The 22,963-nt window shown below is 42.0% G+C and overlaps 1 protein-coding gene across 1 annotated transcript in view; it reads left to right on the forward strand.

Annotated features, from left to right (window-relative positions):
• Ssrp (structure specific recognition protein) overlaps nt 1-22,963 on the forward strand; it is a 95,472-nt gene that overhangs the window by 36,170 nt on the left and 36,339 nt on the right. Inside the window, exons 7-8 of the mRNA XM_070082345.1 lie at nt 3,258-3,386; nt 11,305-11,479. Coding sequence (XP_069938446.1) covers nt 3,258-3,386; nt 11,305-11,479 — 304 coding nt within the window. The remainder of the gene's footprint in view (nt 1-3,257; nt 3,387-11,304; nt 11,480-22,963) is intronic.

Genomic DNA, 22,963 nt, shown 5'->3' on the forward strand with positions numbered 1-22,963 from the left:
GGTGGTTTGGTCATTTAGAGAGAATGGATCACAGTAGAATGACATGGAAAGCATATAAATCTATAGGGGAAGGAAGGCGGGGTAGGGGTCGTCCTCGAAAGGGTTGGAGAGAGGGGGTAAAGGAGGTTTTGTGGGTAAGGGGCTTGGACTTCCAGCAAGCGTGCGTGAGCGTGTTAGATAGGAGTGAATGGAGACGAATGGTACTTGGGACCTGACGATCTGTTGGAGTGTGAGCAGGGTAATATTTAGTGAAGGGATTCAGGGAAACCGGTTATTTTCATATAGTCGGACTTGAGTCCTGGAAATGGGAAGTACAATGCCTGCACTTTAAAGGAGGGGTTTGGGATATTGGCAGTTTGGAGGGATATGTTGTGTATCTTTATATGTTTATGCTTCTAGACTGTTGTATTCTGAGCACCTCTGCAAAAACAGTGATAATGTGCGAGTGTGGTGAAAGTGTTGAATGATGATGAAAGTATTTTCTTTTTGGGGATTTTCTTTCTTTTTTGGGTCACCCTGCCTCGGTGGGAGACGGCCGACTTGTTGAAAAAAAAAAAAAAAAAAAAAAATCAGTTTTACGGCTTATTTCTTTCTTTCAACACACCAGCTGTATCCCACTGAGGCGGGGTGGCCCAAAAGGAAAAACGAAAGTTTCTCCTTTTACATTTAGTAATGCGTATATGCAGGAGAAGGGGTTACTAGCCCCTTGCTCCCTGCATTTTAGTCGCCTCTTACAACATGCATGGCTTACGGAGGAAGAATTCTGTTCCACTTCCCCATGGAGATAAGAGGAAATAAACAAGAACAAGAACTAGAAAGAAAAGAGAAGAAAGCCCAGAGGGGTGTGTATATATATATATGCTTGTGCATTGTATGTGTAGTGTGACCTAAGTGTAAGAAGTAGTAGCAAGACGTACCTGAAATCTTGCATGTTTATGAGACAGAAAAAAGACACCAGCAAACCTACCATCATGTAGAACAATTACAGGCTTTCTTTTTACACTCACTTGGCAGGATGGTAGTACCTCCCTGGGCAGTTGCTGTCTACCAACCTACTACCTAAAATTGCTTGTTTATCTAGCACAATTCATCTAATATAACATAAACAATATTAATAACACAGAAACATGATATATATTATTATTTTTTTTTTTTATTAACACTGGCCGATTCCCACCAAGGCAGGGTGGCCCGAAAAAGAAAAACTTTCACCATCATATATTCTAGAATGAATAAAATATGGCATTAAGAATGTCACGAGTGGTGATGTGTTGTTTGTTGTTGGGTGTATAAGGGCCACTGAAAGATAAGCCTTACATAGTGGTGATGAAGGCGCAGCACAGGCTGTGGTGTTAGTAGCCCTATATACCTCCAACAACAATGGAGGAGTCATTTTTGTGCTGTCTTTTTTCATTCGATTAATTGCTTAACTTACTTGCTACACTGTTAATGCTACGCTTCATTGCTGGCTGGCGCTATAGCCTTTATAGACTCCTGCTCCTTTATTATCGTACATATTGCTTAATCACTGAAAAAGGCACATTATCACCTCTCAGCCCTTTACCAAAGGGCTGGCTGGCACTAAAAGCTTTCTTTGGGCCCATGGTGGCTTATTTAGCAGTTACAAGCACTAAAAAGAATGGAATACTACAAAATGTATCGTATGAATGCGTGGGATCATCCTCACTAGGTGGTAAAAATGACACTGGCTGTACATGGAATGTCGGGGCGTGAGTAGCCCCAACATGAATGACTTACACTGAGTTCAGTGACGTTCACAGAGCCAATATTTTGAAGCAAAAATGTTACTTATTCCTATGACGTCTTAATCCGGGGGTCCACTGTATTTATTTTCAACGACTGAGCGTGTGATTTGTTTTCATTGGACTTCGTCCAGATAGACCGTTTTGTTTAGGATGAATATCAGGGCAATGTCCAAATACCGAGTCAAATCTTTGTCGAAAAAATTGGGGAAATATCAAGTTGTATGAATATGACGACATATGAATGTTGAGGTTCCACTGTATATGGTTCTTCATTTATTCAGAATATTGAAAGTTCCATCTGTACACTGTATATCTTAGTGCTTGTTCTGACTGTTTAATGCATTTTAGATAATTATTCATGTATTTAATTTCAATATTAAAACTGATTTTTATATCATTTATTTATACTTAAACTTAGCTCTCTATAACACAGGGATGCTTAGAAAAAACTGTATAATATGAATTTTATAGGCTAACCAGTTTTACTTGAAAAAGAGCAACTATTGACTTTCCAGACCCCTTCAGACTTCATACCTTGATCCAGTAATTTTCGTATCTATTAACCCGTAAACGGTCCAAGCAGATCTACGTTCACATGTGTAGTGCTACAAAAGTAGATCTAAGTTTTTTTACATATTTTCAGATATAACAAAAAAAAAAAGTAGATCAAAGTTTATTTACACATTTTCAAATGTAGAAAAACAAAAAGAAGATCTACTTTTTTTTACATACTTTCAAATGTTGAAAAAACGTATACGTATATACGTTTGGACCGTTTACGGGTTAATAGTATGGGAATTTTACTTTCTGCTCCAGTAATCTGACACGCTTAATATCACACTGAAATGTCCATCACTCATGTCTGTGAAATAACAAAGGAAGCCCAAATGATTGTAAAAAAAAAAACAAGGTCAGTACCTTATTAAATAAAGAAGCTAAAATTGTACACCCCAATATCATGATCTGCTTATGATATTGGGGGTCTGTTTTCTCTTCCTCACCTTGGAGACAGGTATTTTATAAAATTTAGGCATTATATGATATACAGTGGACCCCCGCATAACGATTACCTCCGAATGTGACTAATTATGTAAGTGTATTTATGTAAGTGCGTTTGTACATGTATGTTTGGGGGTCTGAAATGGACTAATCTACTTCACAATATTTCTTATGGAAACAAATTCGGTCAGTACTGGCATCTGAACATACTTCTGGAGTGAAAAAATATCGTTAACCGGGGGTCCACTGTACTATATTGTAAAAGAATTTGTGGAAATTTGGTATTCATTATAAAAATGTGTTTTAAAACTAGGGACAGATTACTTTTTGTGCAGAGACTATAACTCTGTGCCACAGTCAGTGTTCAATAAATTTTTGGTAGTATAAATAACATTTTCAGGAAGGAATTTGTAATAAGGACTTACATTATATGAGAGCAGAATGTTCATCCTCATTGGCTTTTGTTTTCAGAAACTTTTTTTTTTTTTTCAGAGAGGAACTTCAGGAGAAGTATGAGGGCCGATTAGAAAAAGAGATGAGTGGACCACAATTTGAATTGATAAGTAAAATGTTTAGAGGAACTTGCAACCGTAAGATTATTACTCCTGGAAATTTTATGGGGTAAGTGTTATAAGGTGAAATATGAGGTGTTCAGTTGGAAATATTTTTACTCTCTTTCTGACTGATTATCAAGACAGCTTAAATTTTATGAGGAAACTACATTTATAGTGAAACATTTTTGTAGAAATTTTAAATTACTTGGTCATTTATTGCTTTTTACTAGATATAGATTACTTGGAAATATAAGCCTTTCAGAGGTTATCACATAGAACTATGTCATTGAGGTCTGGGTCTCTCATGTAGTTCTGCATCATGAGCTCAACTTGCTCAGATAAACTGTCAGCGGTAAATTTTTGCCTATACGTATATGAGAGAATTATAGGTAATGGGTCGGTAGACAGCAACCGCCCAGGGAGGTACTACCGTCCTGCCAAGCGAGTGTAAAACGGAAGTCTGTAATTGTTTTACACGATGTTAGGATTGCTGGTGTCTTTTTTTTTCTGTTTTATACACATGCAAGATTTCAGGTACATCTTGCTACTTCTACTTACACCTAGGTCACACTACACATACATGTACAAGCATACATATACACACCCCTCTGGTTTTTTTTTTTCTATTTTCTTTCTAGTTCTTGTTTATTTCCTCTTACCTCCATGGGGAAATGGAACAGAATTCTTCCTCCGTAAGCCATGCGTGTTGTAAGAGGCGACTAAAATGCCAGGAGCAAGGGGGCTGGTAACCCCTTCTCCTGTATATATTACTAAGTGTAAAAGGAGAAACTTTAGTTTTTCCTTTTGAGCCACCCCGCCTTGGTGGAATACGGCCGGTGTGTTGAAAGAAAGATATGAGAGAATTATAGGTAATGGGGTGGTAGACAGCAACTGCCCAGGGAGGTACTACTGTCCTGCTAAGAAAGCGTAAAACGGAAGCCTGTAATTGTTTTTCATGATGGTAGGATTGCTGGTGTGTTTTTTCTCTTTCATGAACATGGAAGATTTCAGGTACGTCTTGCTATTTCTACTTACACTTAGGTCACATTACACATATAAATACACATATATAAATACACAAGCTTATAAATACACAAACCCCTCTGTTTTTTTTTTTTTTTTCTATTTTCTTGCTAGTTCTTCTTTATTTCCTCTTATCTCCATGGGGGAGTGGAACAATTCTTTCTCCGTAAACTGTGCGTGTCGTAAGAGGTGAGTAACACGCTGGGAGCAAGGGGCTAGTAACCCTTTCTCCTATATACATTACTAAAGTGGAAAAGAGAAACTTTTGTTTTTCTTTTTGGACCACCCTGCTTTGGTGGGATACTGCTGGTTTGTTGAAGGAAGGAGAAGATATGAGAGAATGGGTCTGCTCAGTGGGTGTGCATGATATAAAAAATCCTGCTTCATGCTTTGCATGATGGGAAGAGTGAATCTCTGACCATGTGTTTGGTTTAACCCTTTCAGGGTCCGTCCCGTAGATCTACGGCTTTACGTTGAGTGTCCGAACCGTAGATCTACGCCAAAATTCTAGCGCTGTCAAATTTAGCGCGAAAGCGCTCATAGGCCTACATGTAAGAGAATGGGTCTGCGCGGTGGGTGTGCGCCATGAACAAAAAATCTAGGCGCCTGCATAGCATTGTGGGAACGCCGGCTCAGTCACCCTTGTTCACCATGCCTCGTCGCAAGTCAGCTCTCACTCCCCGGAAAATTGGGACTCTCCTCTTCCTATCTGATAGTTCTGACACTGATGGAAGTGGAAATGAAGACGAATTCTACGGCTTTGGTCAGTTAGTGACCGAAAAGAATGACCAGGATATCGATAATAGTGCAGAAAACCCTGACGATCCTCAACCTTCTACCTCTGGTGTGGGCACTCGTGACTCACGGTCGGTTGTTCCTCAACGCAAGAGAAAACTAATATTTTCGTGTGGCCAGGCCTCTGACTTCAGTAATGATGATGATAGTGACATGGATTGTGATTTTATTGCGCTCGACGATCATTCGAGTAGTGATAGTGAGGAATCATATTCACCAGTGAAGCGTCGGTATGTTCGCCGCCGCATGCGCTCGGGTAGTGTACCCTATGCTGTGCCCAGGGGACGGAGTACATCCCGGAGTACATCCCGTGGCCCTTCACCAGTTTTAGGTAGTGATAGTGAGGATGATGTGGCTACACTTGGCATGGATAGACCACAGGCATCAGTGGATGGTGTTAGTGGTGATGGTAATGGCACCGCCATGCGTGACTCACCAGGCCATGCTGGGACCCACGCTGCTGACTCGTCAGTTCAAGGACAAAACGGAGCGTCAGCCACCAGCCCACCACAACCACCCGCACAACCAGCCTATGATGTCCAGTATCCACCAGCAAACCGTATGTGGGATTGGCAGCAAAATCCCAATTTTGTTCCCAAGCCTCACCACTTTGATGACTCTCAAAGTGAAATTCTACCTACTTGTCCCCTTGGAACCACGGCCAATGAACTGGAATTCTTTGAATTATTCTTTGACCAGCCATTGATGGAAATTATTGTCAGGGAAAGTAATAAGTATTTTGAGTACACCATGGCAAATACGATCTTATCACCACAGTCAAGACTACACAGGTGGAAAGAGACGACTGTTGCAGAAATGTATTTTCTTTTTGCAACAATAATGCTTATGCCTCATGTCTATAAGCATAATATAAAAGCATACTGGTCCACAGATTGGCTAATTTCTACCCCAGTCTTCAGTGAAATCATACCAGTGAACAGGTTTATCTTACTCTTACGTATGTTGCACTTCTCTGACAAAACCAGGCCTGACAGAAGTGACAGGTTATACAAGATTAGAAATGTTTTCATGTATCTCAAACAAAAGTTCAGCATATACTTTTATCCATTCAAGAATCTTGTAATTGACGAGTCTTTGATTTTGTTCAAAGGTAGACTGTCATTCAAGCAGTATATACCGAGCAAGAGGAAACGCTTTGGTATAAAACTGTTTGTACTCTGTGATTGTGACAGTGGCCTGGTGTTGGATATTGTTGTATACACTGGTAGTAAAACATTGAAAGATACCAAGATGTTATTGGGTATCTCAGGTGACGTAGTGAGAAACATGATGGCACCTTATCTTGGTAAGAGGGATACATAATATACCGATAACTGGTACACAAGCCCATTACTCAGTGATTTCATGCGAGTGAACAAGACAGATGTGTGTGGCACAGTGCGTTCTAATCGTAAACATATGCCCAGGCTCAACGCAGGTGCTCGTGGTGATGACGTGCAGGTGTTTACTGCCAATGACATCATGGCATTACGGTGGCATGACAAACGAGATGTCACATTGTTGACAACCATTCACCGTAATGAAATGCAAGACAGTGGCAAAGTTGATCGAGTGACTAATGAACGTATTCGAAAACCAGTGACAGTGATTGATTATACACAAAACATGCGCTTGGTTGACAAATGTGACATGCAGATTGGTTTTGTTGACTGTGTTCGTAAGAGTTACAAGTGCTACATGAAACTTTTCTTCCATCTCATGGACATTTCAATGCTCAATGCATATAATATGTACCAAATAAAGACTGGCAACAGACCACCGTATGGTGAATTTTGTTTCTCTGTTGTCAGACAACTCATAATGAAGTACCAGGTAAGAACACCTGCTATACAATACGGTCCTCGAATTCCTCAGGATATACCCAAGCGTTTGAGGAGGGAAGGTGATCATTTCATAATATAACTTCCTTCAACTCAGAAGAAATTTGCTCAGAAGAGATGCATCGTCTGTGCACAAACAAAATGACGGCAACAAAGAAGCAAAGACACTCGGTTTATGTGTGAGGAATGTAAGGTGCCTCTGTGCATGGTGCCTTGTTTCAGGAAGTTCCACAAGCTCCAGCAGTTCTAAAACCATGTCCAGTGATTGTAAATATATAAATATATGATAGAACATTAGTATTATACAAGATTTGTGCATGTTTATTGTAATAAACAACAGTGGTAAACAATAATATGATAACTTTAGTGCGGTTATTGTGTTCAATACAGTGAGTTTATATATATACATTATATACAGTATTGGTCTCTCAGGCCCCAAATGTTAGTAGGAATAGAACAAAATTGGAAAAGAAAAGAAAAAACAATAAAAACCGCAAAATAATGTAATGTGCGTATGTGGAATTCGTCGATGTTGCCGCCACCACATCATTTTTGACAAACTTCTTGGCACTGTATCTCGGTAAGTACTGATCAGAATTTTTTTTTTTGTCTTATTACCTTCACAAAAATAAGCTCTTTAATTCTGTAAGAAAAAAAAAATTTTTTTTTTTTTTTCAAAATTTCTTGGACACTGGAGCACCACTTCAGATTTTGGCCTTGGACCCTGAAGGAGTTAAAATAGCAATTTCAAGGTGTTTTCGAGGATGATTTTTATGGTTTTATTTGCTGTTTTTTTGGTATCAATTGCTAGAATGAAAGACATACAAGTGAAAAGGAGATGATTTTAGTCAGTTGCAGAACCAGAAGCAGCTTGAAATAGGGCTCAAAGTGATGGAAATATTTGTATTTTTGGCAATTTTCTTGATTGTATTTTATCTAAGAAATGGGGTAAAACTTCTTATTATTTTTGTGTGTGTTGAATTTCGAATGGAGGACAACTGTTACATAGGCAAGGCCTGGGGACATGAGTAATGAACAGAGAAAAGTTGTTTTAGTACTTGGAATACTTGGTGTTTATTTTGGAATCTATTTTTAAATTTGAATATTTTTAATTTTGTGTAAAATTGGCCACACTGCCTAATTATGTCCACGTTATAAGGTAGTTCTGGTAGTTTAACCCTTTGACTGTCGCAGCCCCAAATCCTGAAGTGTTTCCGGGTATTGAAAATTTTTTGGAGGAAAAAAATTTTTTTTTTCTTATGAAATGATAGAGAATCTTTTCCCAATGGTAATGACACCAAAAGCATGAAATTTGATCGAAAACTTATGGAATTATGCTCCCGCGTAGTTAGCGATCTCAGTGATATATACGTATCAGTGATTTTGCCGACTTTGAGCCCTATTTTCGGCCAATTCCATTGTTCCAGGTGACCGAACTCATAGCTATTTCTTTAGAACTCCATTTTTTCTATCAATTGAGTATATGAAACTGGCCAGTTACCGATTTCAACTACCCAATAAAGTGGTCAGAAATTGGCAATTTGGCCAATTTCACACAAATTAAAAAAGATGCCAGTTTCAAAATAGGGTCCAGAATAAACAAAGCAGACATTCTGGGCACTAAAATAACATATCCTCTGTTCATTAGTCACGTCTCCAGGCCCCTCTTACATTACTCTTGCTTTCTGTTTTGATTTTTTATTCACACAAAAAATAGAGGATTTACTGTTATGCAGACTACTGCATTACAGTGGACCCCCGCATAACGATAACCTCCGAATGCGACCAGTTATGTAAGTGTATTTATGTAAATGCGTTTGTACGTGTATGTTTGGGGGTCTGAAATGGACTAATCTACTTCACAATATTCCTTATGGGAACAAATTCGGTCAGTAATGGCACCTGAACATACTTCTGGAGTGAAAAAATATCGTTAACCGGGGGTCCACTGTACTGTAAAAATGATATAAATATCACTTCACTAGTGAAAGAATATTAGACTCCCCAGTTGACATGTATTGGACGTGTGGTGTGATTTGCTTACTCTTGAACATTGGTAAAAATCGATATTTCCACTACTTTGAGCTCAAGTTCAAGGTCATTTTCATTGTGAAACTAATCAAAAATCATGTCTATTTTTATAACATGTTTTCCATTCTATCAAATGAGACCAAGAAAACGAGAATACAACCATAAATACTGTAGGAAAATACACCTCAAAGTTGGCGTATTAATCCAAAAACACGGTCGGAGTTTTTTTTCTCTCATGCACTGTGTACTGCAGAATTTTTTTATACAGTCTCCTGCTTGATTTGAAGCTGCTAGAAATATTGAGTATATATATGTCCGAAACACTGGCTCGTAAGACGTATATATACGGCCGAAACAGTCAAAGGGTTAATGTTGGTATCTTGTGTGCAATTGATAGAGCAGAAAGAATACTGGTGAAATGACTGAAATTAGGTTGAAATGAGGATTAGAATTGACTCAACTTTTTCACTGTCCAGACCCTGATCCAAAACTTGTCCACGGTGTCCAAGAATTTTCAAAAAAACTTTCTTTTTTCTTATGAAATGATAGAGAATCTTTTTCTGAAAGTAATAAAATTAAGTACAAAATTTGATAGAAAATTGACAAAATTACGCTTTCGTGAATTTGCTGCATCACTGATATTTATGCATTGGCAATTTTGCCCACTTTGAGTCCTATTTTAGGCCAATTACATTGTTCCTGTTGATCAAATTCTTAGCTGTTTCGGTAGTATATCTTCCATTTTATCGACTGAGCACAAGAAATCACCCAATTAACTATTTCAGCTACCCAATAAAGGGATCAGAAATTTGTAATTTCACCAGTTTCACACATTTCTAAATATTTTGATTTCAAAATAGGGTTTAGAATAATGCAGGCATTCCTGGCACTAAAATAGCATTTTCTCTGCTCATTAGTTACATTCCCAGGCTTTACACATCAATTTCATTTTTATTTTTTATTCACAAAAAATTTTTATTCACAAAAAAAAAAAAAAGATTTACCATTATGCAATATTGTAATAATTATATGAATAATATCAGCACATTCGTGAATGCATATTAAACCCACCAGTTTCAAGCTATTTTCAATCTGAAACCAGTCAGAATTATCTCTATTTCTGTAATATATCTTCCATTCTATCAAATGAAACCAAGAATACAACTATAAAAACCATACAAAACTACACCACAAAGTTGCTGTTTTAAACCAAAAACATGGTCACAGTTTTTTTTCTCATTATGCACTGCATGATGCAGGTTTTTTTTATATGATGCACAATTATCACATAGATCCATTCTCTCATATCTAGGCCCAAATTTACTGCTCACAGCTTATCTGAGTGAGCTGAGCTCATGGCATAATACTACGGCACAGTCAGCGAAAAGGTTAAAACAAGACAAATTTGGCAAAAATCATTGATGCATAAACTGTACCCAGAGTGCCAAATTTGCACTTGCATAACTCTGTAAGTATTCCATCATATTTCGTGTTTTTGGTGTCATCTACAGAAAAAAATATTCTCTATTATTTCAGAAGATGCAGTAATTCTCTTCATAATTTGGCACATAGATCTAGTTGAGAGACAACAGAAGAGTTAAAAGCTTTCTCTTAGTAATATCTCTATTATTAGCAATGAATTGGGAAATTGGATAATGTTGGACCCAGAGATTTGAGTAGAGATTTGTCCCTGATGGAGAATTATGGTCAGTCTTTGCTCAGAGATGGGCAGTGTACTGAGAGGCTGTCATTTTATGCTGCCTTGTAGCATGTCTGTGGTAATCCCTGTTTTTATATAAGCTGTTGTTCCAACTGGATCATTTGGAGGTATTGCAAATTATACTTTGTGTAAGCTGGGCAGTATTGATTGGTTTTAGATAATGGAAAAATGCTTTAGTGTAAATTTTGAAATGTTCATTTTCCTCTGAAGAAAAAATTTGAGTTTATTACCAATTACATTTTCTTCTAAGGTAACTATAGTACCCATTGAGACTGCTTTGTAAATTAATATATATTTTTCTTCAATGTTTTGCTAATTTTGCTAATGTCTATAGACACTTTTAATTCCATGTGTGGTGCTTATAATTTATCTGTATTTACATATATAAAGATATAGAATAAGCAAATGGGCTTCACTGCCATTCATTTATGTGGCACCAAGAACATTTGTAAAGAGTTTATGCTTTTCTTCTAAATGCTAATACTGATTAATCATCATTGATAAATTTCAGTTTTCTTATAATAAACATATTGAAATACTGTGTGATATTAGACATTATCTTCATCTTTCTCTAGACATTCTGGAACTCCTGCTATCAGTTGTTCATACAAGGCAGCTGCTGGCTATTTATATCCACTAGAGCGAGGTCTCATCTATGTACATAAGCCACCTGTTCATATTCGATTTGATGAAATCTCTTCAGTGAATTTTGCTAGATCTGGCTCTACTACCAGATCCTTTGATTTTGAGGTAAGATGCATTTTGCATACCATAATTAAGTGTTCTTCTTTCAATGTACCAGCCATATCCCACTGAGGTGGGGTGGCCCAAAAGGAAAAACGAAAGTTTCTCCTTTTAAATTTAGTAATATATACTGGAGAAGGGGTTACTAGCCCCTTGCTCCCAGCATTTTAGTCACCTCTTATGACACGCATGGCTTACGGAGGAAGAATTCTGTTCCATTTCCCCATGGAGAATAATTAAGTGTTATGTTGAAGAAAAAATAATTATGAACACTTTTGAAGTAGAGGAGGGCCAAGGTAAGACAGAACAGGATTGCATATGAACAAGGAGGCTCTAGAATGGGTAGGGGATGTGTGGATCAAGTGTTTACATTGAAGCATATATGTGAACCGTATTTAGATAAAGGTAGGGAAGTTATCATTGCATTTATGGATTTAGAAAAGGCATATGATAGGGTTGATAGGGGAGCAATGTGGTAGATGTTGCAAGTGTATGGAATAGGTAGTAAGTTACTAAATGCTGTAAAGCATTTTTATGAGGATAGTGAGGCTCAGTTTATAGTGTGTAGGAGAGACGGAAATTATTTCCCAGTAAAAGTAGGTCTTAGACAGGGATGTGTAATGTCACCATGGTTGTTTAACGTATTTATAGATGGGGTTGTAAAAGAAGTAAATGCTAGGGTGTTGGGGAGAAGGGTGGGATTAAATTATGGTTAATCAAATACAAAATGGGAGTTGACACAGTTACTTATTGCTGATGATACTGTCCTGATGGGAGATTTTAAAGAAAAGTTGCAAAGGTTGGTGGACAAGTTTGGGAGGGTATGTAAAGATAGAAAGTTGAAAGTGAACATAGATAAGAGTAAGGTGATGAGGGTATCAAATGATTTAGATAAAGAAAAAGTGGATATCACATTGGAGGGAGGAAGTATAGAAGAAGTGAATGTGTTCAGATATTTGGGAGTTGACTTGTCAGCAGATGGGTTTATGAAGGATGAGGTTGACCGTAAAATTGATGAAGGAAAAAAGGTGAATGGTGCTTTGAGGTATCTGGAGAAATAAAAAAAATGTTATCCATGGAAGCAAAGAAAGGAATATACAAGAGTATAATGGGTGTGAAGGATGGATTGTAAATGCTGCAGCAAGGAGGCAGCTGGAGGCATTGGAGATGTCATGTCTAAGGGCAATGTGTGGTGTAAATATTATGCAGAGAATTCATAGTGTGGAAATTAGGAGGAGGTGTAGAGTTGCTAAAGGTATTAGTCAGAGGGCTGAACAGAGGTGGTTGTTGTGGTTTGGTCATTTAGAGAGGATGGTACAAAGTAGAATGACTTGGAGAGCATATAAATGTGTAGCATATAAATGTGTAGAGGAAGGAAGGCAGGGCAGGGGTTGTCCTCGAAAAGGTTGGGTAAAGGAGGTTTTGTGGGCGAGGGGCTTGGACTTCCAGCAAGCGTGCGTGAGCGTGTTAGATAGGAGTGAAAGGAGATGAATGATTTTTGGCACCTGATGAGCTGTTGGAGCATGAGCAGTGTAATATTTTGTGAAGGGATTCAGGGAAACCGGTTAGCTGGACACCACTGTGCATAATACCATGTTTCAAAGAGTACCACAAGCTGCAGCACTTCTAGGAACGTGTCCAGTGACTCTGTATGTATATATACAGTAAAACCCCGGGTTTCGGCCACCCTGGGAATTGTCCGTTTCAGGTTTCGCGTGCTTTTTTCGGCCAAATTTTGTCCCCCGTTTCAGCCGTTGCTCCAGGTTTCGGCCGGCATACCAGACCTGTCTGCGCTTGCGCGCATGTCCGCCTACCCACCTAGCATCGTCAGCCAGTCTAGCGTTGTTTATCCTTGAGTGAACATTACCCTGCGCTCTCAGCCAGCCAGGCAGCCAGCCAGGCAGCCAGGCAGGCAGCCAGCCAGGCAGCCAGCCAGCCAGGCAGCCAGCCAGGCAGCCAGCCAGGCAGCCAGCCAGGCAGCCAGCCAGGCAGCCAGCCAGGCAGCCAGGCAGGCAGCCAGGCAGGCAGCCAGGCAGCCAGGCAGGCAGCCAGGCAGGCAGCCAGGCAGGCAGCCAGCCAGCCAGGCAGGCAGGCAGGCAGGCAGGCAGGCAGGCAGGCAGGCAGCCAGCCAGCCAGCCAGCCAGCCAGGCAGCCAGCCAGGCAGCCAGCCAGGCAGCCAGCCAGGCAGCCAGCCAGCCAGGCAGCCAGCCAGGCAGCCAGCCAGGCAGCCAGCCAGGCAGCCAGCCAGGCAGCCAGCCAGGCAGCCAGCCAGGCAGCCAGCCAGGCAGCCAGGCAGGCAGCCAGGCAGGCAGCCAGGCAGGCAGGCAGGCAGCCAGGCAGGCAGCCAGCCAGCCAGGCAGCCAGCCAGGCAGCCAGCCAGCCAGGCAGCCAGCCAGGCAGCCAGCCAGGCAGCCAGCCAGGCAGCCAGCCAGCCAGGCAGCCAGCCAGCCAGGCAGCCAGCCAGCCAGGCAGCCAGCCAGCCAGCCAGCCAGCCAGCCAGGCAGGCAGGCAGGCAGGCAGGCAGGCAGGCAGGCAGCCAGCCAGGCAGGCAGCCAGGCAGGCAGGCAGGCAGGCAGGCAGGCAGCCAGGCAGGCAGCCAGGCAGGCAGCCAGGCAGCCAGCCAGGCAGCCAGCCAGCCAGGCAGCCAGCCAGGCAGCCAGGCAGGCAGCCAGGCAGGCAGCCAGGCAGGCAGCCAGGCAGGCAGCCAGGCAGGCAGCCAGGCAGGCAGCCAGGCAGGCAGGCAGGCAGGCAGGCAGGCAGGCAGGCAGGCAGCCAGCCAGCCAGCCAGCCAGCCAGGCAGCCAGCCAGGCAGCCAGCCAGGCAGCCAGCCAGGCAGCCAGCCAGGCAGCCAGCCAGGCAGCCAGCCAGGCAGCCAGGCAGGCAGCCAGCCAGGCAGGCAGCCAGCCAGGCAGGCAGCCAGCCAGGCAGCCAGCCAGGCAGGCAGCCAGGCAGGCAGCCAGCCAGGCAGCCAGCCAGGCAGGCAGCCAGCCAGCCAGGCAGGCAGCCAGCCAGCCAGGCAGGCAGCCAGCCAGCCAGGCAGGCAGCCAGCCAGCCAGGCAGGCAGCCAGCCAGCCAGGCAGCCAGCCAGGCAGCCAGGCAGCCAGCCAGCCAGCCAGCCAGCCAGGCAGCCAGGCAGCCAGCCAGCCAGGCAGCCAGCCAGCCAGGCAGCCAGCCAGCCAGGCAGCCAGCCAGCCAGGCAGCCAGCCAGCCAGGCAGCCAGCCAGCCAGGCAGCCAGCCAGCCAGGCAGCCAGGCAGGCAGGCAGGCAGGCAGGCAGCCAGGCAGGCAGCCAGGCAGGCAGCCAGGCAGGCAGGCAGGCAGGCAGGCAGGCAGGCAGGCAGGCAGGCAGGCAGGCAGGCAGGCAGGCAGGCAGGCAGGCAGGCAGGCAGGCAGGCAGGCAGCCAGGCAGCCAGCCAGCCAGCCAGCCAGCCAGCCAGCCAGCCAGCCAGCCAGCCAGCCAGCCAGCCAGCCAGCCAGCCAGCCAGCCAGCCAGCCAGCCAGCCAGCCAGCCAGCCAGCCAGCCAGCCAGCCAGCCAGCCAGCCAGCCAGCCAGCCAGCCAGCCAGCCAGCCAGCCAGCCAGCCAGCCAGCCAGCCAGCCAGCCAGCCAGCCAGCCAGCCAGCCAGCCAGCCAGCCAGCCAGCCAGCCAGCCAGCCAGCCAGCCAGCCAGCCAGCCAGCCAGCCAGCCAGCCAGCCAGCCAGCCAGCCAGCCAGCCAGCCAGCCAGCCAGCCAGCCAGCCAGCCAGCCAGCCAGCCAGCCAGCCAGCCAGCCAGCCAGCCAGCCAGCCAGCCAGCCAGCCAGCCAGCCAGCCAGCCAGCCAGCCAGCCAGCCAGCCAGCCAGCCAGCCAGCCAGCCAGCCAGCCAGCCAGCCAGCCAGCCAGCCAGCCAGCCAGCCAGCCAGCCAGCCAGCCAGCCAGCCAGCCAGCCAGCCAGCCAGCCAGCCAGCCAGCCAGCCAGCCAGCCAGCCAGCCAGCCAGCCAGCCAGCCAGCCAGCCAGCCAGCCAGCCAGCCAGCCAGCCAGCCAGCCAGCCAGCCAGCCAGCGAGCCAGCCCGCCAGCCAGCCAGCAGCCAGCCAGCCAGCCAGCCAGCCAGCCAGCCCAGCCAGCAGCCAGCCAGCCAGCCAGCCAGCCAGCCAGCCAGCCAGCCAGCAGCCAGCCAGCCAGCCAGCCAGCCAGCCAGCCAGCCAGCCAGCCAGCCAGCCAGCCAGCCAGCCAGCCAGCCAGCCAGCCAGCCAGCCAGCCAGCCAGCCAGCCAGCCAGCCAGCCAGCCAGCCAGCCAGCCAGCCAGCCAGCCAGCCAGCCAGCCAGCCAGCCAGCCAGCCAGCCAGCCAGCCAGCCAGCCAGCCAGCCAGCCAGCCAGCCAGCCAGCCAGCCAGCCAGCCAGCCAGCTAGCTAGCTAGCTAGCTAGCTGCAAACATTTGTTGAAAAGTGTCACTCTGACCAAGCTGAAACAAGCCATATCTGCAACATGTTCAATGACAAAACCTTGTCCCACTTCAAAGAAATCTTAGAGATGCCAGAAACAGAGCACTCTTGACAGTTATTTTGTGAGACAGGGGTCCAGCGACTCTCAAGCTGGACCTACTGGCCTTAAAAACAAAGGAGGGAAGTAACTCCAGATAAGGACTTGTTACTTAGTCTTCATAGAAGGGGATTCCCCTTCCAAACAATAAGTCCTCCCTCTTTCCTCCTCCCTATCTTCCAGATGCCAGCAAGTCTCTTCAATAGAGGTAAGTAAATGTTATTTTAAATGTTTGTTTAAATTTTAATTTATCTATATAATATATATTTGTAGGTAGTAGGTTGGTAGACAGCAACCACCCAGGGAGGTACTACAGTTCTGCCAAGTGAGTGTAAAACGAAAGCCTGTAATTGTTTTACATGATGGTAGGATTGCTGGTTTCTTTCGTCTGTCTCCTAAATATACAAGATTACAGGTACATCTTGCTACTTCTACTTACACTTAGGTCACACTACATGTTTATTTATACACACTCATCTGAGTTTTCTTTGATTTTATCTTAGTTCTTGTTCTAATTACATTTCCTTTTATATCCATGGGGAAGTGGAATAAGAATCTTTCCTCCGTAAGCCATGCGTGTTGTAAAAGTCAACTAAAATACCGGGAACAATGGGCTAATAACCCCTTTTCCTGTAATAATTACTAAAAAGAATAAGAAGAAGAAAATTGTCAAAGTGGGAAGTCTGAATGTGCGTGGATGTTGTGCGAATGATAAGAAAGAGATTGTGGATGTTATGAATGAGAAGAAGCTGGATGTCCTGGTTTTAAGTGAAACATAGCTGAAGGGGTTGGGTGAGTTTCAGTGGAGAGGAATAAATGGGATTAAGTCAGGGGTTTCTAATAGAGTTAGAGCTAAAGAAGGAGTATCAATAATGTTGGAGGATAAGCTATGGCAGGAAAAGATTGACTATAAGTGTATTAATTAAAGCATTATGTGGAGTAAAATGAAGGTTGGATGTGAGAAGTTGGTTATAGTAAGCGTATATGCACCTGGGGAAGAGAAAAGTATAGAGGAGAGAGAGAGATTTTGGGAAGTGTTGAGTGAATGCATGGGAAGTTTGAACCAAGTGTAAGAGTACTTGTGGTTGGGGATTTTAATGCTAAAGTGGGTAAAAATGTTGTTTAGGGAGTAGTAGGTAAATTTGGGGTGTCGGGGTAAATGAAAATGGGAAGCCTTAATTGAGCTATGTGTAGAAAGAGGTTTGGTAATAAGTAATACATATTTTATGAAAAGGAGGATAAATAAATATACAAGGTATGATGTAGCACGTAATGAAAGTAGTTTGTTAGATTATGTACTGGTGGATAAAAGGTTGATGGGTAGGCTCCAAGATGTACACGTTTATAGAGGGGCAAGTGATATATCAGATCATTATCTAGTTGTAGCTACAGTTAGAGTAAGAGGTAGATGGGATAAGAGGAAAATGGCAACAACAAGTAAGAGGGAGGTGAAAGTGTATAAACTAAGGGAGGAGGAAGTTCGGGTGAAATATAAGCAACTATTGGCAGAAAGGTGGGCTGGTGCAGGTATGAATAGTGGGGGGGTTGAAGAGGGTTGGAATAGTTTTAAAAATGCAGTATTAGAATGTTGGGCAGAAGTTTGTGGTTATAGGAGGGTGGGTGAAGGAGGAAAGAGGAGTGACTGGTGGAATGATGAAGTAAAGGGTGTGATAAAAGAGAAAAAGGTAGCTTATGAGAGGTATTTACAAAGCAGAAGTGTTATAAGAAGAGCAGAGTATATGGAGAGTAAAAGAAAGATGAAGAGAGTGGTGAGAGAGTGCAAAAGTGGGAGAGGTACTGTCAAGAAATTTTAATGAAAATAAGAAAAAATTTTGGAGTTAAACAAGTAAAGAAAGCCTAGGGAACAAATGGATTTGTCAGTTAAAACCAGAGTAGGGGAGTTAGTAGATGGGGAGATGGAGGTTTTGGGTAGGTGGTGAGAATATTTTGAGGAACTTTTAAATGTCGACGAAGAAAGGGAGGCGGTAATTTCATGTGCTGGCCAGGGAGGTATACCATCTTTTAGGAGTGAAGAAGAGCAGGATGTGAGTGTGGGGGAGGTGTGTGAGGCATTACGTAGAATGAAAGGGGGTAAAGCAGCTGGAACTGACGGGATCATGACAGAAATGTTAAAAGCAGGGAGGAGACATAGTGTTGGAATGGTTGGTATTTTTGTTTAATAAATTTATGAAAGAGGGATTGGCGGAGAGCGTGTATAGTCCCTTTATATAAAGGGAAGTGGGACAAAAGAGATTGTAAAAATTATAAGTTTACTGAGTATACCAGGAAAAGTGTACAGTAGGGTTATTATTGAAAGAATTGGAGGTAAGACAGAATGTAGAATTGTGGATGAGCAAGGAGGTTTTAGAGTAGGTAGGAGATGTGTAGATCAAGTGTTTCCATTGAAGCATATATGTGAGCAGTATTTAGATAAAGGTAGGGAAGTTTTAATTGCATTTATGGATTTAGAAAAGGCATATGATAGAGTGGATAGGGAAGCAATGTGGCAGATGTTGCAAGTACATACTGGAATAGGTGGTAAGTTACTAAATGCTGTAAAGAGTTTTTATGAGGATAGTGAGGCTCAGGTTAGGGTGGGTAGAAGAGAGGGGGACTTTCCCGGTAAAAGTAGGTCTTAGACAGGGATGTGTAATGTCACCATGGTTGTTTAATATATTTATAGATGGGGTTGTAAAAGAAGTAAATGCTAGGGTGTTTGGGAGAGGGGTGGGATTAAATTATGGGGAATTAAATACAAAATTGGAAGTGACACAGTTACTTTTTGCTGATGATACTTAGATAGGAGTGAATGAAGACGAATGGTATTTGGGACCTGACGAGCTGTTGGAGTGTGAGCAGGGTAATATTTAGTGAAGGGATTCAGGGAAACCGGTTATTTTATATAACCGGACTCGAGTCCTGGAAATGGGAAGTACAATGCCTGCACTCTAGAGGAGGGGTTTGAGATATTGGCAGTTTGGAGGGATATATTGTGTATTTTTATATGTATATACAGTGGACCCCCGGTTAACGATGTTTTTTCATTCCAGAAGTATGTTCAGGTGCCAGTACTGACCGAATTTGTTCCCATAAGGAATATTGTGAAGTAGATTAGTCCATTTCAGACCCCCAAACATACACGTACAAACGCACTTACATAAATACACTTACATAATTGGTCGCATTGGGAGGTGATCGTTAACCCTTTGACTGTCGCGGCCGTATATATACGTTTGTGAGGTACCGTGTTTGACGTATATATACTCATAAATTCTAGCGGCTTCAAATCAGGCAGGAGAAAGCTAGTAGGCCCACATGTGAGAGAATGGGTCTGTGTGGTCAGTGTGCACCACATAAAAAAAATCCTGGAGCACGCAGTGCATAATGAGAAAAAAAAAACTCCGACCGTTTTTTTTAATTAAAATGTCGACTTTGTGGTCTATTTTCGTATAGTATTTGTGGTTGTATTCTCGTTTTCTTGGTCTCATTTGATAGAATGGAAACTATATTATAGAAATGGAGGTGATTTTGATTAATTTTACTATAAAAAGAACCTGGAAATGGAGCACAAAGTACAGGAAATGTTTGATTTTTGCCGATGTTCAAAAGTGAACAAATGATGTCATTGTCCAATAAATGTCCAAATAGCCATTCTAATACGCAGTCATGAATGGGTTGATGTAATTTTTACAATTATTACAGTATTGCAGTAGTCTGCATAACAGTAAATCTTCTATTTTTTGTTTGAATAAAATTTCAAAATAAAAAGCAAGAGTAATATCACAGGGACCTGGAGACATGACTGATGAACAAAGAAAATGTTATTTTAGAGCCAGGAATGTCTGCATTGTTCATTCTGGACCTTATTTTGAAATTGTCGTATTTTTTAATTTTCGTGAAATTGGCCAAATTGCAAATTTCTGACCATGTTATTGGGTAGTTGAAATCGGTAAATGGGCAGTTTCTTGTACTCAATCGATAGAAAAAATAGAGTTCTGAAGAAATAGTTATGAGTTTGGTTGACTGGAATAACGGAATTAGCCGAAAATAGGGCTCAAAGTGGGCGAAATTGCCGATTTTTAAATATCGCCGAAGTCGCTAACTTCGCGAGAGCGTAATTCCGTCAGTTTTCCATCAAATTTCGTTTTTTTGGTGTCTTTACAATCGGGAAAAGATTCTCTATCATTTCATAAGAAAAAATAATTTTTTTTTTTTTCGAATATTTTGCGACACCAGAAGCAACTTCAGGATTTGGCCCTTCGACAGTCAAAGGGTTAAGCAGGGGTCCACTGTACTTCTAAACTGTTGTATTCTGGGCACCTCTGCAAAAACAATGATTATGTGTGAGTGCAATGAAAGTGTTGAATGATGAAAGTATTTTCTTTTTGAGGATTTTTTCTTTCTTTTTGGGTCACCCTGCTTCGGTGGGAGACGGCCGACTTGTTGAGAAAAAATATATATATACAGTGGACCCCCGCTTTACGATCAGCTCCCAATGCGGCCAATTATGTAAGTGTATTTATGTAAGTGCGTTTGTACATGTATGTTTGGGGGTCTGAAATGGACTAATCTAATTCACAATATTCCTTATGGGAACAAATTCGTTCAGTAATAATATCGTAAGCCGGGGGTCCACTGTATATGTATATATTTATCTGTGTTGTGTGTATGTAAAACTATAGTTCTTATTTCAAAAAATGCCTTTTTTTGTGAATATTTTTGTGGGTCTGGAATGGATTAATTTTATTTACATTATTTCTTATGGGAAATATTGCTTCGCCTTTCAGCCGTTTTGCGTTTAGGCCTAGCTCCTGGAATGGATTACGGCCGAAACCCAGGGTTTCATTGTATACTATATAACAATAGTACTAAATAACTTTTTTTATTGTTGGTTTGTGTAAACAAGTTTTGTAAACAGTATAATGATAATGTTTGTGCAGTTACTGTGTTGCATACAACAAGTGGATATATATATACATTATGCATTATAATGGTCTCACAGGCTTCAAAAGTTATTTGAAAAAATATTAAAAAAATAAAAGAAAAAAGTAGAATAAAATTAAAAATATTACCGAGTGAGTCGCAGTCACCGATGTTGTCGTAAGCAGTTCACTTTGTCAACTTCACAGCTCTGTATCTTGGTAAGTACTGATTGCAAATTTTTTTTCTTTTAAAGTAATCAGAAAAAAATCTTAAGATTTTGGTAAAAAATAATAATTTTTTTTTTTTTCGAATTTTTCGACTCGGAGAGCAAGTTTGTGATCAGGGGTCTCGACAGTGAAAGGGTTAAAGGAGGGGTTTGGGATATTGGCTGTTTGGAGTGATGTCTGAACTGTCATATCTGAGTGCCTCTGCAAAGACAGTGATTATGTATGAATAATAATAATAATAAAGTTTATTTCTTTGTAAAGGTTACAATGTGTAATTACAATTTTGATTTGCTAAGTACAAAGATAGCCACTATCATGCAGAAGCATTTCGGGCAAACTAATCCTAATACGTAGTAACTAATTAAAACTAGGTAAGATAATAGTACATAGTAACTTACTTAAAACTAAACAAGTAATAGTGGTTAGCTGTTTTACAATCTTATCTGAACTTAGTACACAATCTAACTTACAAGTAATGATGCAGGTGGTAATATTTTATGGAATGGCAGAATTAAAAGCCAGGAGGTCACATGATAAGACTAATTAGCAGACGTTATCGTAGATTTGGTTAATATTGAGAAACAAGATGATTTTATGGATTGGCAGAATTAAGAGCCTAAAGGTCACATAATAAAACTAGTTAGCAGATGTTTGGTTGATTTGGTTAATATTGTGGGATAAGATGATGTTTCAGCAAAGTCCTAAATTTATAAGCTGTCAGGGGATTCTTGACCTGTTCCGGTAGCGAGTTCCAGATTTTCGGGCCTTTTATGTGCATAGCGTTCTTGCATAGTGAGCGTCTGACTTGAGGGATGTTGAAAAGTACCTTATGCCTTGTATTGTGATTGTGCATTCTGTTGTAACTGTTGAAAAGTAGTTTTAGGGGAGGGTTTACAGTGGAGTTTAATGTTCTGTGTATGTAGTAGGCACAATAAAAAGAGTATGTCTTGTATATTTAGCAAGTTGAGTCTTGAAAAGTGGTGGGGTATGCTGTTTAGCACAGGAGTTGGTTATCACCCACACAGCAGGTTTTTGTTGGATTATTAAGGGTCTAAGGTTGTTGGCTGTGGTTGAGCCCCAGGCACAAACACCATAGATGAGGTAAGGGTGTATTAGAGAGTGGTATAGGGTAAGGAGAGTCGTTTGTGGTACATAGTATCGTATCTTGGAAAGGATTCCTACTGATTTGGAAATTTTCTTGGCTATGTGATGGGTATGGGACTGAAATTTAAGATTACAGTCAAGGAGAAGACCTAGAAATTTGCCCTCTGTGTGTCTTGATATAGGGGAACCATTTAACAGTATGTTGAGTTGGATATTTGAGGCTCTGTTGCCAAACAGCATGAAGTATGTTTTGTCTATGTTGAGAGTGAGTCTGTTGGTCATCATCCAAGCATATACCTTGAGCAGTTCATTGTTTACAGTGTTTCCAATCACAGCTGGGTCTGAATGGGAGTAGACGTATGCAGTGTCATCTGCGAATAGAACTGGTTTAAGGAGTTGGGATACATTGGGGAGATCATTGATGTATATGAGAAAGAGGAGTGGGCCTAGGGTACTACCCTGGGGTACTCCTACAGCTACAGGTTGGATAGCGGAGTTGACTCCATTTGCATGTACATACTGGCATCTGTCGTTAAGATAGGATTTTAGGTAGTCAAGAGAATGTCCTCTTATGCTGTAATAATTCAGTTTGAGGTGCAAGAGATTGTGGTCATCTGTGTCAAACGCTTTTCGTAGGACGATAAAGAGCCCCAGAGGTTATTCATTTTTATCGAGAGCTGTGTATATTTGGTCAAGCATTTGTATAATAGCGTCAT

The sequence above is a fragment of the Cherax quadricarinatus genome, chromosome 7 (assembly GCF_038502225.1).
Source record: "Cherax quadricarinatus isolate ZL_2023a chromosome 7, ASM3850222v1, whole genome shotgun sequence".
Classification (NCBI taxonomy): domain Eukaryota; kingdom Metazoa; phylum Arthropoda; class Malacostraca; order Decapoda; family Parastacidae; genus Cherax; species Cherax quadricarinatus.